Genomic DNA, 20365 nt, shown 5'->3' on the forward strand with positions numbered 1-20365 from the left:
ATCATTTTGTTGCGTTTTTTTTCGCGAAACAAGTAGAATCATTCTCGCGAGAAAGTCGGAGACCGTTCGCAATTCGTACGGGTCCTACGGTTTTAGCGTCCAGCCTGACAGAAGTTAGCGTTTAACTGGCCCGTTCTATGATTCCTTTGGGAGACGCGTTGGCTTTAGCTTTCTTATCGGTGACGATTCTCTTTTATCCAGGAAGAGAACGTTCGCGTGCGTTTTGCGTCGTTGTTCAATGCGACGATTCGATGTCGGTGAGGGAGGAATAGGATTCGATGTTTGTTCAAGAGAAACGATTAGTGCTCGAGTTCGAAGTTCGCGGCGGAAAGTAGATGAATATGGAATGCGGTAAATTCTCCCGAATTTTCCTTCGGCTTGTAAACAGAAATGGACGATTTGGGAGAAGAGGATGCGATTATTCGCGGCACATTTTTATAGTTACCGATGGGCAATTGTAAATACGAGGTGCGAGGCTCGAATAATCGTGTCTCCTCTTCCCAAATTGTCCATTTTTGTTTACACAGCCGAAGGGAAATTGGGGAGAATTTACCGTGCCGTTTTGTTTCTCGCGAGTCTGTTGCAATATTGCAAACGTAAGAGATAAAAGTTCTTGCGGACGTTCGCTCTATTCGGTTATTGTCGGCTATAGAATATTAACGTGTGAACGATTCTCGATGTCGAACTTGCAGTAGAAAGACGCAAACGGTACCGAGTACAGAACACTGACTTCTCTTACGATACTTTAACGGAAAATTTGCGTCGGCTTCTGTTGGACAATCTCGTCGATCTTTTTATCGGCTGAGGATTCGGGCGTGAAATTCCATCGAAAGAATGATTAAATGAAAGAGCAGTTGCTTCGAATATAATCGTAAACCCCGATATCAAACTAAGCAGCATCGAACTAAGCTTTTGTACGAGCGTTATCGAACAACTCTGGAACATCGGCGTTGATCGGTGATTGATTTTTAGCGGTTTATACCTTTTGTTGAACATTATTCGCGTTGCATTTGATTTTCCGCGATGTGACGGACAGCTGTTGAATACAGTAAATTCTCCCCAATTCGCGCTCAGATCGCGCGCAAAAGTGGACAATTTGGGAAGAGGAAATGCGATTGTTCGAGCCTCGTGGCTCGTTTTTATAATCGTTGACAATCGGTGATTTTTTTAGCAATTAATTGCCTTAATTTTTAGCGGCAATTACCAAATGCCTCGTCAGTGAATTTTGTACGGACAGTCGCAGGACATAATCCAGGGAATTTGTTTCGGATGCGAAAATTGATCAGGGAAACGAACACGCGATAGGAATCTCCCAGAGGAATGTCTGTTCCACTATCGAACGGCGTATCCCGGCGGCAGATAAAATTTTTATGGAGCAGATACATTAGAAGAAAAACGTACCAACAAAACGAACACGCTGTTACGTCGCGAACAGTCTAAATGACAATGATGATCGTATCGAATAACAAAATTGAATAACAACATTTTTTAAATTCCGTTAAAATTATCAACAAAGTTTGTTACTGCATCGCATTGCGACTCAGTAACCTTCGAATTTAAAAAAGAACAAAACGAGGAATTTTTAAGGAAAACAAGTCCCCCTTCGATTTCAAGGTTCTTTCGCGTCGATAGATCATATCGTAGCATTTATTAATAGTCTGTGGATTCTATGCGTTTATAACAAAATCGAATAGTTGCAATTTGAAACAATGAAAAGTTCAAAAGAACTAAAAAATGTGAGTGCATTATTTTCAGTCAATTAAAATGGTTAAAGAAAGAATGGAATGTTAAAAAGAATTAAAAAATGTCAGTGTATTATTTTCAATCAATTGAAATAATTAACGAAAGAATGGAAAGTTTAAAGGATTAAAAAATGTCAGTGTATTATTTTCAATCAATTAAAATAATTAAAGGAAGAATAGAAAGTTTAAAGGATTAAAAAATGTCAGTGTATTATTTTCAATCAATTGAAATAATTAACGAAAGAACGGAAAGTTTAAAGGATTAAAAAATGTCAGTGTATTATTTTCAATCAATTAAAATAATTAAAGGAAGAATAGAAAGTTTAAAGGATTAAAAAATGTCAGTGTATTATTTTCAATCAATTGAAATAATTAACGAAAGAACGGAAAGTTTAAAGGATTAAAAAATGTCAGTGTATTATTTTCAATCAATTAAAATAATTAAAGAAAGAATGGAAAGTTTAAAGGATTAAAAAATGTCAGTGTATTATTTTCAACCAATTAAAACGAATAAAGAAAGAATGGAAAGTTCAAAAGAATTTATAAATGTCAATGTACTCTCTCTATTTTTAATCAATTAAAATGATAAAAGGAAGAATAGAAAGTACGAAACAAATAAAAAATGTCAGTATATTATTTTGACTCAATTGAAACGATTAAAGAATCTGCATCTTTTTGCAAACGATGCAGCAAATTTCTATTTCGCGTAAAAGTCCGCAGTCGGTTGATCAATCGTTGATGGAATTGTGTTTCACGTGGCAAGCTGGGAACGTTGTTAAAGAGAATAGAGTGTTTAACAAGAGGCAGCGGATGTAGGCAACGAAGAGGGATTAATGTCGGTTAATCGAGTTACAGAAGTTGGCCGTATCAAAAGTTTCGGGATCCGCTGTTTGAAACGCGGCGCGATAAACAGTCTTGCGTTTCTTCCGGATTCAATTCGCGAACCCGACCGAAATTAACGCGCGAACGTATTCTACGCAGACAAATATTTCGATCATTCTCAAATTGGAGTAAATTCTTCCTGATTTGCGTTCAGCTTGGAAACAAAAATGGACAACTTTTGTAGACAAGAGGAGGCCACGATTATTCCAGCGTTGCGGCTCGTTTTTATGCAGCGTGTCCTAAAATTATTGTACGAGCGTTCCTGAGGTGATTTGGAGCAACTTTTTCCTTAGCGAAAATGTTCTACGAGGTTTCGTTCACGAGTTATTAACGAAAAACAGCGACCAATCAGAGAACGAGTGCGGCCAATGCCGCGTCGCGTCGGCCGTCTGACGCAGCGGCAGTGGTCGCGAGGGTGGGGCGTCAGCCGTGCGCGGTCTCTCATTGGCCACTGTTTTTCGCTAATAACTCGTAAACGAAGCCTCGGATTGCATTTTCGCTGAGGAAAAAGTTACTTCAAATCACTTCAGGAACGCTCATACAATACTTCTGGGACACCCTGTAGTTGTCCACAATCGGTAACTATAAAAACAAGTCGCTTGAATAATCGTATCTCCTCTTCCCAAATTGTCTATTTTTGTGCACAATCTCTCTATTACTGTATATTAATTTTTCAGAATAAATAAACTCCGCAGAAGAAACGTAGCTGAAACCATTGCACTGATTGCACTCGCAAATTTTTTTCGCATGCAATTAACAATCCAGCAAACCCAATGAACACTCGCAAAGTCTGCGAGCGTAATGCACGGCTGTTCGAGCGAAACAAAATGGATTGTAATATTCCGTGCGACATTTATGCAACATCGTCGGAAATATTCCGCGCTCGTTCGGCTCGGTATTTTCACAATCTTTTTTTTCCTCGATTACCTTCGATCTCGATTACATTCGACTCCTTTCTTTCAATCAAACCGTTTCATTCGTGCTGAGAGCGAACACCAAGAGGATCTCGCTGTCGGCAAACAACGAATACCCATCGTCTTGTTCTTACTTAGAGTCCCTTCGATATTTTCGCTAATCGATGGAATCGGTTTGAAGTAGACGATTTGTATCGATGGAACCGAGAACGAGATATAAATCATATTTCACATCGAAATTCTTTTAGAAAGCTTCGCGAAAGAGATCATTCGTATCTGTTTCAAAACGTGCTGGTCTAGGATAAATAAAATTAAACGGACTGATATCTAGTTCGAACGAACGATAATAATGTTCATTATTTATTCCCTTCCTTTTTAGAACAATTTTCATCTCTTTTGAGATTATTTTGCATTACATCGAATGTACGAAATGTTGTCGAGAATAACATGTTGTTGAGAAGTTACATATTTTTATATTATTTCAGACAGATAGTTTGCAGTTTTTTAGATAATGTTCACTTAATAATGTTAAAAGTGTAACCGGTAATAAATAATAAATGTGAACTAATTAACTGGTAGTAATAAATGTAAACAGTAATCAATAATGTTAATTTAATAATGTGAAAAGCGTAACCGTTGTTAGATAATAAATGTGAACGAATTATCTGGTAGTAATAAATGTAAACAGTAATAATGTTAATAATGCTAAAAGCATAACCGGTAATAAATAATAAACGTGAACTAATTATCTGATAGTAATAAATGTAAACAGTAACCAATAATATTAATTTAATAATGCGAAAAACGTAATCGTTAGTAAATAATAAATGTGAACTAATTAACCGGTAGTAATAAATGTAAACAGTAATAATGTTAATAATGTTGAAAGCATAACCTGTAATAAATAATAAACATGAGCTAATTACCTGGCAGCGATAAATTGTTTTCAGTAAATTGTTCTCAAATCGGCGAAGAATGAAGAATTAAACGGTTCGTTATTATTAATGACCGATCCTTAATATTTTTCTACGAGAATTCGCGCGCGCGAACCAACTCGTCGGTCGACTTAATGTCAATTAAACGTTGAAAAAAGCTCTCCGTACATTATCGCGTGTTTCAAAACGTGTACGTATCGCTTAATTGATTATCGAGATTCCATATTTTACTGCGTCAAGTCGCAACGGAGCCTTAAACATAACCATAAACGCTCTTCTGTAGTCTTCCCTCGGCCTCCGAACTTCGTTCAATGTAGCAAATTAGAAACGTCCAGATCTCAGTTCAAAGGAACAGCCTGACGAAGCAGATATCGCGGTTTTGTGGGGGCAATCCAGCTAAACGTAAGACAAGCGGTCCGGAGAATACGGGTCGAAATACGTTCGAATCGAAATTAATCTCGTATTTCAGCGAATGTCGCTAGTGAATTGAATTATTGAATTATAACGCAGAAAATCAATTTATCTTATCAGATAAACTTAGAATTCATAAAATCTTCCGACACACTCTACGGCAGCTGCTTGCACGCCAGCGGCCATCTTGTTCAACTTTTTCTGAATCCTCTAGATTTATTTGACCCAGATCGTGTCTTATAAAAATTCTCATCGGGCGAATCAATGCGATAATCCCGAACATTTCTTTATACAATTAATCTTGGAAATTCTAAATAATATTATTGTTATTGTTATTATCATTATTACTACCTATTATTATTATTATTGTTATTATTAGTATCATTATTATTATCATTATTATTATCTATTATTATTATCATTATTATTATCTATCATTATTATCATTATTATTATATGTTATTATTATCATTATCATTACCTCTATTACTATTATTATCATTACTATTATCTTTTATTATTATCATTATTATTACCTCTATTACTATTATTATCATTATTATTATCTCTGTTATTATTATAATTATTATTATCTATCATTATTATCATTATTATTATCTGTTATTATTATCATTATCATTACCTAGTATTATTATTATCTGTTATTATTATCATTATAATTATCTATCATTATTATCATTATTATTAACATTATAGCCGCCTTCGGGAATCTTGTTGAAGATTTTCTCCTGCTATAAAAATCAAAAAACAGAAATTATTGTTATTATTGTTTTTACCATTACTTACTAATTAACCGGGAAAAATACCACTTTACCAAGATACCACCGAAATACCAAGAATACCGCAGAATAAAATATATCCAGCGATTCGAATTCAAAAATTGATTCAATTTCGCCGGCATACGTCGAACTCCGGAAGCTTCGAATCGCCGAACACATACGATATTTAATCGTGATCCGACGATTCGTTAACTCTATGATCTATATAAAATGTAATTATCACCGGCACTTTTGCGAGCGAACGTATGCCAGCGCGGCGCCGAAAACGATTCGTCGTCGAGCGGCGAACGCCGCGCGCGATAAAGGGAAGCATCCTCTACGCAGATCGAATGATACTTTCAATTCTCCTAATGCCGCGGGAGCGTCCGGTATAATTTAGCGAGGGGTAGCGTCGCTGGATGGTAGCTGATAGTGGTAAGTGATGGACATCGGTAATGTGCTGCATCTGCTTTGCCGCGAGAGAAACGGAGGAACCCGTCGTCGTCCTCCGGCCGTTCGAGCTTTTATGAAACCGCTCCCTTTGTTCCAGGAAAATAAATACAAGCCGGGAACGATTGTCTCATTGAAAAGGAATCCAATTCTTCGGGGACGAACCGCACTTCCGGTCGGCGCCGCTCTCTTTATCCGCTACCGAACGGCGTTTTTAAAACGTTCGTGAAACAATCTCGAGAGATCGATGATTTTACGAGCATAAGTGAACGATCCTGCGAACAATTCTGCGCGAACATCCCTTTTTGCACTTTATTTTTTGGAAAATTTGTTGTTTTACGTTGCTTTGTTATGTCGGACAGGAGATTAGGATGTTCGTAAGTTCGCGCGACGTCCTCGCAGTTTGCTTTTCTGCCAGTGATTATTGTCATGAACGCGTAAAGTTTATTATTTTATTATTTTCTTTTTTTGGTTAGTTTTTATTATTATTTTTAGTTTTTATTATTTTCATATGGTATAATGAAAAATTGAAAGTATTAATGAATCGAATCTTGTAATGTATGCAAGTGTATATTTGTGTAAAATAATCTTGAGTAATCGTATTATTGTTATTTAGTAATTGAACGGGCAAAATACCCTTTAAATTATGTAGGATATAATATATACAGTGATTTCAATCGAAAATACGTAGCGTAAATTGCGTCGGAAAATTTGGAATAAATATACACTTGATTACATAATAATTGATTAATATATAATTGAAGAATTCTATTCGATATTTATATTTAAAGAATTTATGAAATATTGTCAAATATATCGGATAACAATACTAATAAAAATTGAAGAATCTACAGGGTTAACACCCAGAAGAGGGTGATTCCTCAGGACATTTGAAGTAACTTTTTCCTTTACAAAAATTTTCTCCGAGGCATCGTTAACGAGTTATTAACGAAAGACAGTGACCAATGAAAGGCGAGGTCGCCTAGCGCGAAGCGGCCCAACCAATCAGCGGAACCGGACTTCGAGCGCTCGTTGGCTCGGCCGCCGCGCGCCGCCTAGTGCTCGCCTCTCATTGGTCAGCGTTTTTCGCTAATATCTCGTTAACGAAGCCTCGGAGAAAATTTTTGTAAAGGAAAAAGTTACTTCAAATGACCTCAGGAATCACCCATTTCTGGATATTAACATAATTATGGGACACCCTGCATACATAAAGAATTTACAAAATATCATTAAATATATCGAATAACAATACTAATAAATATTAATCAATCTATATCATTGCATACGTGCCATATTATCATCTGAAAGTCCTCGAACATTTTTTACAGTACAAAACGTGAACAAGTGGATACATAAAAAAATTGTTAAGAACTGACGATCGACGTTTTAGCACCGGCGTTCGACGACACGCGTTGAACTTTTTCATCCGAAACATTCTCATTTGAAAGAGCAACAAGTGCGCCTAATATTTTCGCGTCGACGACGGACACTAAAAAAAAAAGAAAATCGTACAAAAGCAAAATGTGTATCTGTGTGTATAAAATCGACATTGACGACCGAACGAGACTACGTGCCATGTGGAATCGCTGAGTCGTCAAACGAATTCGTGTCTTCTCGATGGCCGGCTAATCTCGCTTGTCCCAGAAACCTATAGACTCGGTTCGCGCCGGTTTCGCAGAGGCCATTTTGATTTTTCTAAAAATTAAGAAGTGGACTTCTTTCGAATAAAAATATTCACGGCTTTTTGCGATCGAGTATGGAACTATTATCGATTGTATTAGAATCTGGATGTACGCGTATTTTTAGACGTATTATTAACTACTATAGTTAGTCAGTAGAGCATTAAAAAAAATCCTCCGACGTTTTCTCTGTCGAACATTTCGTCGCATTGCAAAATTTCGCTTAATCGATCGATATGCCGGGTTCTATAACTTCACAATGCCATTGAAACAAACGCAAAGCACAGTAATTTCTCCGGGAAATGCTAAATTTCGGGTTGCTGTGAATTTCCCCGCGCTAGTTCCACGCCTATGCGATCTATTGCTACGGCGATGATAAAAATAACAGAAAATGGTCTGTTTGGACTCTAAATTGCCTTCGTATCGTGGCAAATAATTAGAAATAAAAAAGTCAAGTCATCATTTTCATTCTACTTCTATCTTTATTCTATTTGTTTCTATTTATTAAGTCATCGTTATTCTTCCATTCATCTACCTTTTTTCGACTGCCCCGAGTTTCCATAAAAAACGAGCCGCGAGGCCCGAAGAATCGCGACTTAGTATTCTCGGATCCGCCAGTTTCAATCTTAACCCCCGAAAATTTCTAAGAGAAATTACTACAGCTGTAAAAAACACGTTTACCGTGACGCTTGACCGTTCATAAACTAAAAACCAAAGCGAACCGCGACGCGTCGACGAATTGATTTCTTAATTGCCAGGAAAATCGACTGGAAAAATAATTACTGAGAAAGGACGCCGGTGTCGGGGCTCGGAAAAAAGGATAGAGAAGGCTGCAAGAGGGAGGAGGGGTAGAAGATTCTCTTCGGGAGACCTTGCAATCTCTTCTGCCATTCATCGGGCCTCGCGCCACCCACATCTCGCGGGCTCCAGTGACGTCACAAGGAATACATTCTGGAACCGGCACAGTTACAGTTAAATGGGGTGAGCCAACACTCGGCTTCAACCCCATGGAAAGTTCTGTCCGACCAATGGGGAATGGCGGTACCGCCGTGCGTCGACCAATCGCGTAAAGATCATCGCCGGGGAAGGACGCGTACGCAGGGGGGACCGAGGTCTTAAGAAGAGCCGAAGACGGTGGTACCGGGACACTGTTGCTTCCGGCCATCCGAGGGTGTGAATCATTGAACTCCTCCGGCTCCAGCTGACATATTCCCCTGCGAATACTTCGGCGCGCCGAATCGCCGATTCGCCGAAAGTTCGAAAGAGATCGCCGGCTGCGTCCGCCGCCGGGAAAATATCGAGAAGTCGAATTTCCGAAGCACGTCGGAAGTTGCGTCGTTGTAAGTTCGATTTCGTCGAGGTCGAGGTCGAATCGACGGTTCGTCATGAGTGGATCCGGCAAAGGACTGCTGGGGGTGTGGCTCTACAGAAGAGGCGAGCACTGGACCATCAAGGAGGGAAGCCCCATTCACAAGGCCACCGACGTACGTTGCCGAAGAAATCGACAGTGTAGAATAGATCACGGTTTTCGTTAGATACGGTTCGCCTCGTCGCGCGATCATTTTGTTGCGTCTTTTTTTCGCGAAACAAGTAGAATCATTCTCGCGAGAAAATCGGAGACCGTTCGCGATTCGTACGGGTCCTACGGTTTTAGCGTCCAGCCCGACAGAAGTTAGCGTTTAACTGGCCCGTTCTATGATTCCTTTGGGAGGCGCGTTGACTTCAGCTTTCTTATCGGTGACGATTCTCTTTTATCCAGGAAGAGAACGTTCGCGTGCGTTTTGCGTCGATGTTCAATGCGACGATTCGATATCGGCGAGGAAGGAATAGGATTCGATGTTTGTTCGAGAGAAACGATTAGTGTTCGAGTTCGAAGTTCGCGGCGGAAAGTAGATGAATATGGAATGCGATAAATTCTACCGAATTTTCCTTCGGCTGTCCTCCATGTCCTTCGGAAATGGACGATTTGGGAGGAGAGGATGCGATTATTCGCGGCTCGTTTTTATAGTTGCCGATGGATAATTGTAAATGCGAGCTGCGAGGCTCGAATAATCGTGTCTCCTCTTCCCAAATTGTCCATTTTTGTTTACACAGCCGAAGGGAAATCGGGGAGAATTTACCGTGCCGTTTTGTTTCTCGCGAGTCTGTTGCAAAATTGCAAACGTAAGAGATAAAAGTTCTTGCGGATGTTCGCTCTATTCGGTTATTGTCGGCTATAGAATATTAACGCGTGAACGATTCTCGATGTCGAACTTGCAGTAGAAAGACGCAAACGGTACCGAGTACAGAACACTGACTTCTCTTACGATACTTTAACGGAAAATTTGCGTCGGCTTCTGTTGGACAATCTCGTCGATCTTTTTATCGGCTGAGAATTCGGGCGTGAAATTCCATCGAAAGAATAATTAAATGAAAGAGCAGTTGCTTCGAATATAATCGTAAACCCCAATATCAAACTAAGCAGTGTCGAACTAAGCTTTTGTAGGAGCGTTATCGAACAACTCTGGAACATCGGCGTTGATCGGTGATTGATTTTTGTCGGTTTATACCTTTTGTTAAACATTACTCGCGTTGCATTTGATTTCCCGCGACATGACGGGAACATCTGTCGATTACAGTAAATTCTCCCCAATTCGCGCTCAGATCGCGCACAATAGTGGACAATTTGAGAAGAGAAGATGCGATTGTTCGAGCCTCGTGGCTCGTTTTTATAATTATTGACAATCAGTAGCTATAAAGACGTGGCCGCGAGGCTCAAACAATCGTATCTGCTCTTCCCAAATTGTTCATTTTTTAGCACAATCTGAGCGCGAATTAGGGAGAATTTACCGTATATCCCAAAATCCGAGCGTACTGCAAGGTACATATGTTCTTTCATTCGTTCAGATCCCCATGGTAGAACGCAGGCCGAACAACGACGTGAAAAGTTCCGTGATATTTTCGTTGAAAAATCAAGTCGGCGGCTTGGCACGAGCTCTGCAGGTCTTTCAGGTACGAAATAATTGTAACCAACCAAAAAGTAAGAATTAATTGCGGTGGACTATTTAAAAAAAAAACGTGGCGTTGCGCGAAATCGACGATCCTTCTTCTAAATAATCTACAAATAAAATTAGCAAATTTGAAGTTGCTTCAATCTGGCTACGATAAATTCTCCCTAATTTTCCTTCGGCTTGTGAACAAAAATGGACAATTGAGCCGTTTATTTTGAAAGTGGCATAAGTCACTTTGTTTTTAAGTCGATATATTTAAGGGTTTGCGTTTTGACACGTTTAAAAATATGGATGCTAACTTTCGAGAAGATTTACTTGTATTTGTTATCTCAGGATACTGAGATATTTTTCTCAGTATAAATAATTTCGTATAAACATTAAAAAATCACCACTTTTCATTACGGTAAAGTGACTTATGCCACTTTCAAAATAAACGGCTCAATTTGGAATGAGGCGATACGATTATTTAATTGTTGGCGATAGGCAACTGCGAAAATGAGCCGCGAGGCTCGAATACGTCTTCTTCCCAAATCGTCCACTTCTGTTTACAAGCTGAAGAAAAATTCGGGAAGATTCACCGTACAAACTGAGCGTCGATTAGAGAAAATTTACTGTATTAAGACGCGTTTTTGCGTGTCCTCGGCGAAGGATCTAGGTGTGAACGTTGTGCACATCGAGTCCCGGAAATCTCTGCGTCGCGGCTCCGAGTACGAAATCCTCGTTGACGTCGAATGCGATTCGATGAGGATGGAGCAATTAACAAGAATGTTGAGCCGCGAGGTAGCCGCCATTAATTTGGCCCAGTACGAGCAAATGGGAAGCATTCCGCACGGTCCGTCACTTTCCGCCGCTCCGAGTTTCGGTGAGCATAATCTCTATTAAATAATTCATTCATTCGTTCGTTCATTCATTCAAAAACATTTTTTATACTCTGACATCTTCAACATATTTCCCGCGAAATATTCTCGAAATATTCTCCGCCAGAATCGCATTTCATTTCTGAATTACACACTTTTCTCGAGCAAACGCGAGCATCTGCAATTAATTTGTTTTTTAATTTTTTCCATCAGATAAATATATAGTTTTAGTAATTTTCAGGAACTCTTCGATTTTTCGACGTAAATAAAGATCTTAGTTTTAACGTGACGATTTAACAGATCGATAAATAAATAAATAAGAAATATACAAAATTCCACTGCTTATTTAGAAAATATTTATTTTGGATAATACGGTATAGTGATTGCGGTGTAGTTAAAACTAGACCGCGGATTTTACGCGTTCGTGGCAAAATTCAGTAGCCGAAGATATAAGAAGAGTTTAATTAACGTCGTTGTACCATTTGCAACTGATCAAAATAATTAAAACGAACAATTCAATTTTATCTAATTTTTCTCTCTTGCAATTATCTCGCATAACTTTTTATTTTGCATAAAGATCCGCAATCTAGTTGCAACGTTCGCTTGTGCACAAAATTTGATTTGATTTGCTTCGCGTGCAATAACAAAATCAAGCTTGTTACTTACATCTGTTATTGACAGAAAATGTGTTAAGGAGCCGAAGTACCGAAAAATGTTTCTATTACAGATTTCAGCGAAGTAGACATGCCTTGGTTCCCACGAAAAATAGCGGACCTAGATCAAGCTCAGAAAGTGCTTATGTACGGATCCGAATTAGACGCGGATCACCCTGTACGTTCTCCGTTCTTCTAATAATCGATTGTTACCGTTAAATTCCTTCGTAACATAAATCAAACGTGGTGTTTTAGGGCTTCAAAGATCCGGTGTATCGGAAACGTCGTGAACAATTCGCCGACATCGCGAACAATTATAGATAGTACGTGAAATATTTTTAACGATGTAGATTACAGTTTTGTTAGATGATCTTCCGAGCCGTTGTTTATCATCTTATTGTTTCATTCCAGTGGCCAACAGATTCCCCGTATTCAGTATACGGCGGAGGAAATCAGGACATGGTTCGTAAACCCTTTTAGTCTTTTTGCCTGAAAAAATTATAAGTTATAAATTATAAGTTACAAATTAGAAATTAGAAAATTAGAAGTTATAAATTACAAATTATAAATTCCAAGTTATGATTTACAAGTTATAAAATTCCAAGTTATAAATTAGAAGTTATAAAATTCCAAGTTATACATTAGAAGTTATAGAATTACAAGTTATAAATTACAGGCTATAAATTATTGTACAAGTCATAAATTCCAAGTTATAATTTACAAGTTATAAAATTCCAAGTTATAAATTAGAAATTATAGAATTACAAGTTATGAATTACAAGCTATAAATTATTATGCAAGTTATAATTTACAGGTTATAAAATTCCAAGTTATAAATTAGAACTTATAGAATTACAAGTTATGAATTACAAGCTATAAATTATTATGCAAGTTATAAATTCCAAGTTATAATTTACAAGTTATAAAATTACAAGTTATAAATTAGAACTTATAGAATTACAAGTTATAAATTACAAGCTATAAATTATTATGCAAGTTATAAATTCCAAGTTATAATTTACAAGTTATAAAATGCCAAGTTATAAATTAGAAATTATAGAATTACAAGTTATAAATTACAAGCTATAAACTACAAGCTATAAAGTACAAGACAATTAAAAGTTATTGAAAAGAAACTCTGATCTGCACGCGATTCTTTTCTATATCGTGAAATCAAGGACTGCTCGAGTCTTCATTTGGAACTCGCGCTCGTTATGACAAAATCATTGTACGTGCTTCGAGAAGCGCGAAGGCAATCTATAACGAAGAATCTATGCTACGTACTTCGGGTCGCTCTCCCACTTCGTCGCCTAGATCTTGCCAATAGAAGGATGGAGAGTTTATTCGCGTTCCTACTTCTTCGGGACGTGTGAACAAACTAAGATTGCCGGGCGCTGAATGCGCTCCTTAATTGCCCTGATTCGATTTATCCTCGCGATCTCTCTCTCTCTCTCTCTCTGGAAGCGACCATACTAATCCGATTTCTACCGAATACGTACGACGTACAACGGAAGCGTGGATAAATCAGTTATTCCCCCGCCCCTTCAATAATTTATGAAACACGTCGGCAGTTAAAATATTGAACAGTATACACGAAAGGGAAATCAACAGGCAACGAGAGATAAAATAATTGCAGTTTGTTGCATCGAACGTTTTATACTTTGAATATCGTCGATGATGTTTATAGTTTAGGGTTTGAGTTTGACGAAATGAAGAGTCAAACCGAACAAATAGCGTACACTTCGTTGCATTAATTCGTTGTCGATTTAATACAAGAATATTCACTTGCACTTATAGTGCTTCAATTGCAACGTGTGCATCTCGTTATGGTTATACAATTACTGTATATTTGTGAAAATTAACTCATTGATACCTTTTTTTATGCTAATCCGATTAACCTTGCCCGATGGAAACAAAAAGGTTATCTTTTCCGTAAACAACTTCGACGAATTTCACTTCTATGACGCGCAATTTAAACGCGGTCAGTGAGCCTTTTGCTCAAAATTTTAGGTTCCGTTAGACTTTCTATTCAACTCTAAATCGCAAAATTTTATCGCAGGGAAGCTGTTTACTTTTGCTCATGTCGTAAATGTCTGAAACCTCTGTTCATTGTTACGCATAACCTTCTTTTCTGCTGCCAAAAGCACTCGGCAAATCGTACTAGCATAAATAATCGTTATTAATCGCAAACACATTATTCGCTGCTGTATCGACTCTTAAATCTTGCTCGATGCCTAGGGGAACCGTGTTCCGCGAGTTGCATCAACTGTACCAGAAACACGCGTGCAAGGAGTACCTTGAAAATTGGCCGAGGCTGGTTAAATACTGCGGTTATAGGTAACAGTTTTTTGTAATTACGTCGAGCTACCATCAGGGCGCGACCATCGATTACGATTCGTGATCTTGTATTGTTTTGCGACAGGGAGGACAACATACCGCAGTTACAGGACGTAAATACATTCTTGAAACGTGAGTGTGCAATTATACAGGGTGTCCCTAAAATGTCACGCAATCCGAAAGTGGCGGGTTCCACAGTTCATTTGAAGCAACTTTTTCCTTTACAAAAATTTTCTCCGAGGCACCATTAACGAGTTATTAACGAAAAACAGTGACCAATGTGAGGCGAGCTCGGCTGGCGCGAGGCGACCGAGCCAATGAGCGGAACCGGGCTTCGTGCGCTGGTTGGCTGGGCCGCCTCGCGTCAGCCGTCCTCGATTCTGATTGGTCACTGTTTTTCGCTAATAACTCGTTAACGGTGCCTCGGAGAACATTTTTGTAAAGTAAGAAGCTGCTTCAAATGATCCGAGGAACCCGCCATTTCCGTATTACGAGACATTTTTGGGACACTCTGTATGCTCTGTCGACGAATTAACGATAACAAAATCTCCGCAAACTCACGCTTAACGATGACAAAAACAAAGGTACGACCGGATTCCAACTTCGTCCTGTGGCCGGCTATTTGTCTCCGAGGGACTTTCTGGCAGGACTTGCTTTCCGTGTGTTTCACTGTACCCAATATATTCGACACTCGTCCGATCCCTTCTACACACCCGAACCGTAAGTCCACTTATTAAACAATTAACACTTTATCGACCGCTAGCCTATTTATCGGCTTTTCGATTGCCAATGCTTATCGACCGATAGCCTATTAATCGACTTTTAGCTATCGACGGTTTTCGCTTCTTTACTGTTTTGTTGGTAGCTGACCTCCTGTATGCTGACCTCCCCATATCCTTATGAATTATAATTATAATAATTATATTATTATTTATTATTATTTTTAAAGGAATAAGCACAGCACAATGAATAGCGAAAATTTAGCCGGTACTGGGAGCAAATGCGCGCGCGACTAAGCCAGTCCTTACTGAGTGGCAGCCTCAACCACGACCGAATGATAAAGTGTTAAGATCGTAAAAAAATGATTTCAGCAAAAATTCTTTTTCCGCGAAGCCTCTTCTACTTTCGAGATGATCGACGTCAGAAATTCTCGGGGATTTGTATTTACATTAATCGATACATTGGAAGAACAAAAATACATTGAAAGAACGGCAATGCATTAAAAGTTATTTAATTAATATGTTTTTGAAGTCAAGAAACTTTGGTTAAGAAATGTAGAAATTTTAGGGTTAATTTGTTGACAGTCGATAACTATAAAAACGAGGCTCAAATAATCGTATCTCCTCTTCCCAAATTGTTCATTTTTGTGCACAATTTGTGCGTCAATTAAGAAGAATTTACTGTATTTCTTTGTCGGTTCTACTGATTGTTACGTCGAATATTACGCACGCGAGTATATTCGCCGTCGACTTGACTTCGATTCTACATAAATGCTAGGCCGTCGTTGAGTAGTCACCTCCGACCGTACTTTCGTCGTTCGCAGAGATTGCTGCCACGAATTGTTGGGACACATGCCGCTCCTAGCGAATCCAAGTTTCGCGCAATTCTCCCAGGAACTTGGACTGGCTTCCCTGGGCGCCACGGACGAGGACATCAATAAATTGGCAACGGTGAGTGCATCGTGCCCGAGGCAGTTTCTGTGTTTCATTAAAACTTCACGAAAATATATTTCGTGCCGACGAGCCTCCGCCTGCTTCCCGTACATTGTCCGTTTCTTTCTATTGTCTCTGCCCAGCTGTACTTCTTCACCGTGGAGTTCGGTCTGTGCAAACAGGACGGCGTGCTTCGAGTGTACGGTGCCGGTTTGCTGTCTTCTGTTGCGGAACTGAAGCACGCGGTTTCCGCCCCGGAGAAAACGTTCCGCTTCGAGCCGGAAGTCACATGCAGAAGCGAGTGCATCATCACCGCGTTCCAGAACAACTACTATTACACAGACAGCTTCGAAGAGGCGAAAGAGAAAATGCGGTACACCTTTGTTGTTTTGCCCCCACCGTAACGAACTCGTGAATTTTTATCGCGAAACAATATTCCCTACGTGAAATTATTTCAAATGCTACGAAAATTATTTCGAACATTCCGAGGTTTTTCCAACAAACAAAATCCAGAAACTCGTGAAATTATTTACGAGGATCGCTTTAAAATCAAATGTAGCTCGACTTGTTACGAATGAAATTATTGTAAAATGTCGTTATTAAAAAATTGGGAGAACTGTTAAGTCGAAGCGTGTATGTGAAACGTTAAGATCATATAATTGTTTGTTTTAGCTCGTTCGCAAATCAAATAAAACGTCCCTTCGGATTACGATACAACCCTTACACGCAATCCGTGGAGGTTCTCACCGACGCTCAGAAGATCACCGCAGTGGTCAGCGAGCTCAGGGGTGATCTTTGTATCGTTTCGAACGCGCTGAAGAAGATACACGAACAGGACAGCACCGTAGACGTCGAGGGGATAACCAGCCTATTAACTCACGGCATCGAGTTACCGCAGGACACGTCGTCGTCCGACAGCGACATCGACAAGAGCCCTAACGTAGAAGCGCCCCAAAAGACCGTGCAGGATCAGGACATGGAGTACACCTCTGACAGCAATACGATTGTCGCGCAAGATTAAACGATTCCATTCTACGAGTATAAATATCATGTTATGCGGTGACGCGTACTATTAATTAGTTTTAGAAGCATTGTATCTGTAAATGTTATGTCTGCATGTAGCACGAAGAAGATAAGCTAAACGAGTACCTTACGGAGAATTCATGCTTGTAGCGAATTTAAATAGAGTGTCGTTGAGATACCGAAGTATCTAAAAAGGTAATAAATACACAATAGATACGAACGCATAATAGTCGACTGGTTCGAAGTAATTTTGGTTTTATGAGTATTCGACGTATGTAACGACGTTACGATAGTGTAAATAGTATGACATAGTTGTGTACGTACAGAAATGTATGTATGTACGTGCCACGTACATCATTGAATCGACTACTTATCGATTTATTATTCATAGCGACTTGATTTTTATAATTTTCTCTTTCGGACACGACCGGTAGATTACGTATTTTGGAATCGAACATTTTATTATGTGGTATAATAATAATATTTATTTGGAAAATTCAACTTTCTGTTAACTTTCTAATAAACATTACTGAACATCGATTTAGAAAAGAAATATAGAGAAAAAGTTGTACAACAAATTAAATGTATTATTACAGACGAGATCTCATCTGTGATATTATATTTTTCTTGTATATATTTCAATTGAACATGTGGTGCTATCTACAGCGAACCTCCCTAAGTTTAATATATCCGAGTCGGTAAAACAGTCGACTTGTGCCATAAAAAACCATATGATATACGATCTAGTCTTATTATGTACATACTGCCTCTTTGTCAAAACTCAGTGCACAATGCAGTATGTACAATGAACAGTCTGGACAGACTTAGTATATTCTTTGTTTGTATTTATTTTCAACTCTGATATCTTTGTCTTGTTGGAGGAATAATTATCTTCAAATATTTTATAGAAGCTTATCAACGCCATTTTTGTTTGGAAATGTGGAATTGGTGAAACATGTTTACCATTTGTTCAAATCACAATTTTCGAATTCACATATGTAAATCAATTCGGCGTGGTTGCCAATGATTTAATTAAAGAATAAAAATAGTTCACTGTAACAATAAGTATATGAATGGATCACTTTATTTACTTATACATAAGTCAATTTGTACTCCAAAAATGTTTACTCTACAATTTGGCCAGTGTGGAAATCAACTAGGTCATGCATTATTTTCTAAAATATCAACAGATCTGGAGTGCGTAAATACTGGTGTCCCATACAATAACAATTATCAGTATTCTGAAGACACATTTAATAAATGGTTTAGTGGCATATCCAAAGAAGGTAAACGGTTAGCAAGAGCATTTCTTGTAGACACAGAAGACAAAGTAATAAAAAAGATTTGTAATGATGCAACAATACCGTGGACATATCGTACAAAAAATGTAATTTGCCAATCTGGAGGAGGATGTGCAAATAATTGGGCATACGGTTATATGATAAAAGGACACGAGTTGAAAGATCAGATACTAAATTCTATAAGGCAAGAAATGGAGAGGACGGATGATTTTGACGGATTTCTTATACTCTTAAGTTCATCTGGAGGTACAGGATCTGGCATTGGAAGTTTCATTGTACAATTGTTACGCGAAGAATATAGTACAAAACCAATTATTACCACAACAATATTACCATTTTCGTTTGGCGAAGTGTGCACTCAATACTATAATACATTGTTCACATTGGCAAAACTTTATGATCATACTGATATGAATATAATAATTGAAAATGAACAAGTACATGACATATGCAAAAATTTGTTGAAAAAGTCTGCAACAAGTTTAAATGATATGAATGAAATTATTTCTGAAAAATTATTGGCTGTGTTCCAACCAATCAACAATTCAAAATCTAGTGTAACAGCATTGGTGTCCGAAATAGCATCACATCCTTCTTATAAATTGGCAAGAATCAAAAGCACACCACATATACCTACTACATACTCAAAGTATGAATCTCTTCATAATTGGAATCCCTATATACAACATCTAAAAGAAACACTTAGAGTACCAAACTTAGATTCAAAATTGACCGATGTAGAATTAAAACCACCTCCTAGTTTATTAAGTACAACTGTGCATCATGTATACGCATGTTCAGTATCAAATGTTCTGATTACACGTGGCTCCAAAACAGATAATGATCCCATTATAGCCAATGAATTTAGAGATAAACGTCTGTATCCAGACTGGAATAGTGCTAACTGCTTTTCTCATTTGCATCAACAACGAAAATTCTTAAATTATGATAAATTTCTTGCCCTGCTCACCAATAACTCCCAAATTTCCTATTCTCTGGACACAGCTTTAAGTAAATCATGGAAATCTTATACCCATGCTGCATATCTGCATCAATATAAACGGTTTGGTTTAGAAGAAAATGATTTTTTACAAGCATTTTCAGTACTTGAAAATGTTGTAAAAGAATACCGAGAACTTAAATAGGAAGTAATGAAACTAAAATGAATTCAATTTCGTGTACTACAAGTAAATCGATTAAAATTTATGTTAATTTAAAAAAAAAAATGTAAATCGAATATCTACAACTCATAAAAATACTATCTTACGAACTATTAAACGTTTACATTTACCACAAAACATTATTAGTTTAGTCTTATAATAAAAAATATTACTTTTGCGAAATATTTTAAGATTAGTAGGAATTACATAGCTGTAAAAATTACTTACGAAACAACAATTACTGATATCGATGAAAGATATACATTCGTATATCAAATAAAATGCATAATCTCTTAATCAATTATCATAAAAAACTAAGAATATCAGTCCTCAAGTAAGAAATCCGAGTAACGAACGCGAATCATCTAAAGAACATGAATGAGAGGGTGGTTATGACGTCATTAGAAAATCGACCAAATTGCGACATCTTGTATTACGTCAGATGGAGCAACTACAGCGGGGACAAAATAAAAGATAAAAAAACTGTTTATATTCTCATGGCAGATAGAGATAATAAACAAATCAAGTAAGAATATAAAATAATAGAATATGCAAAATAGATAATTTCGCGCACTACAATTATTTTAAAAACCAAATACG

The 20365-nt window shown here is 37.9% G+C and overlaps 2 protein-coding genes and 1 long non-coding RNA gene across 3 annotated transcripts; 2 read left to right on the forward strand and 1 right to left on the reverse strand.

Annotated features, from left to right (window-relative positions):
- The first annotated feature begins 7562 nt into the window (after positions 1 to 7562).
- Positions 7563 to 18372, forward strand: Trhn (tryptophan hydroxylase). Its single transcript, XM_033475984.2, has 12 exons — positions 7563 to 9276; positions 10679 to 10783; positions 11431 to 11644; positions 12367 to 12470; positions 12548 to 12615; positions 12704 to 12754; positions 14531 to 14629; positions 14715 to 14761; positions 15214 to 15349; positions 16173 to 16299; positions 16425 to 16654; positions 16954 to 18372. The coding sequence occupies exons 1-12, from the start codon at positions 9178 to 9180 to the stop codon at positions 17300 to 17302; spliced, it is 1629 nt and encodes a 542-aa protein (XP_033331875.1). The 5' UTR covers positions 7563 to 9177; the 3' UTR covers positions 17303 to 18372.
- Positions 11982 to 14620, reverse strand: LOC117223616 (uncharacterized). Its single transcript, XR_004490973.2, has 2 exons — positions 13577 to 14620; positions 11982 to 12781 (listed from the first exon to the last, which is right to left on the reverse strand). It is a non-coding gene; the product is annotated as an uncharacterized LOC117223616 (long non-coding RNA).
- A 1-nt stretch (position 18373) lies between the features above and the next one.
- On the forward strand, positions 18374 to 20062 carry LOC117223615 (tubulin delta chain). Its single transcript, XM_033475985.2, has one exon. It carries the CDS (start codon positions 18374 to 18376, stop codon positions 19748 to 19750), a length of 1377 nt encoding a protein of 458 aa, XP_033331876.2. The 3' UTR covers positions 19751 to 20062.
- The last annotated feature ends 303 nt before the right edge of the window (positions 20063 to 20365 follow it).

The sequence above is a fragment of the Megalopta genalis genome, chromosome 1, assembly GCF_051020955.1.
Source record: "Megalopta genalis isolate 19385.01 chromosome 1, iyMegGena1_principal, whole genome shotgun sequence".
NCBI lineage: Eukaryota > Metazoa > Arthropoda > Insecta > Hymenoptera > Halictidae > Megalopta > Megalopta genalis.

Excerpts from the sequence above, each read along its gene's own strand:
- LOC117223615 (XM_033475985.2), top strand. The coding sequence starts at position 18,374 with ATGAATGGATCACTTTATTTACTTATACATAAGTCAATTTGTACTCCA.
- Trhn (XM_033475984.2), top strand. The coding sequence starts at position 9,178 with ATGAGTGGATCCGGCAAAGGACTGCTGGGGGTGTGGCTCTACAGAAGA. Across the intron at positions 14,630-14,714 it reads GTTAAATACTGCGGTTATAG|GGAGGACAACATACCGCAGT; the intron begins GTAACAGTTTTT and ends GTTTTGCGACAG. Across the intron at positions 15,350-16,172 it reads CCCTTCTACACACCCGAACC|AGATTGCTGCCACGAATTGT; the intron begins GTAAGTCCACTT and ends CGTCGTTCGCAG.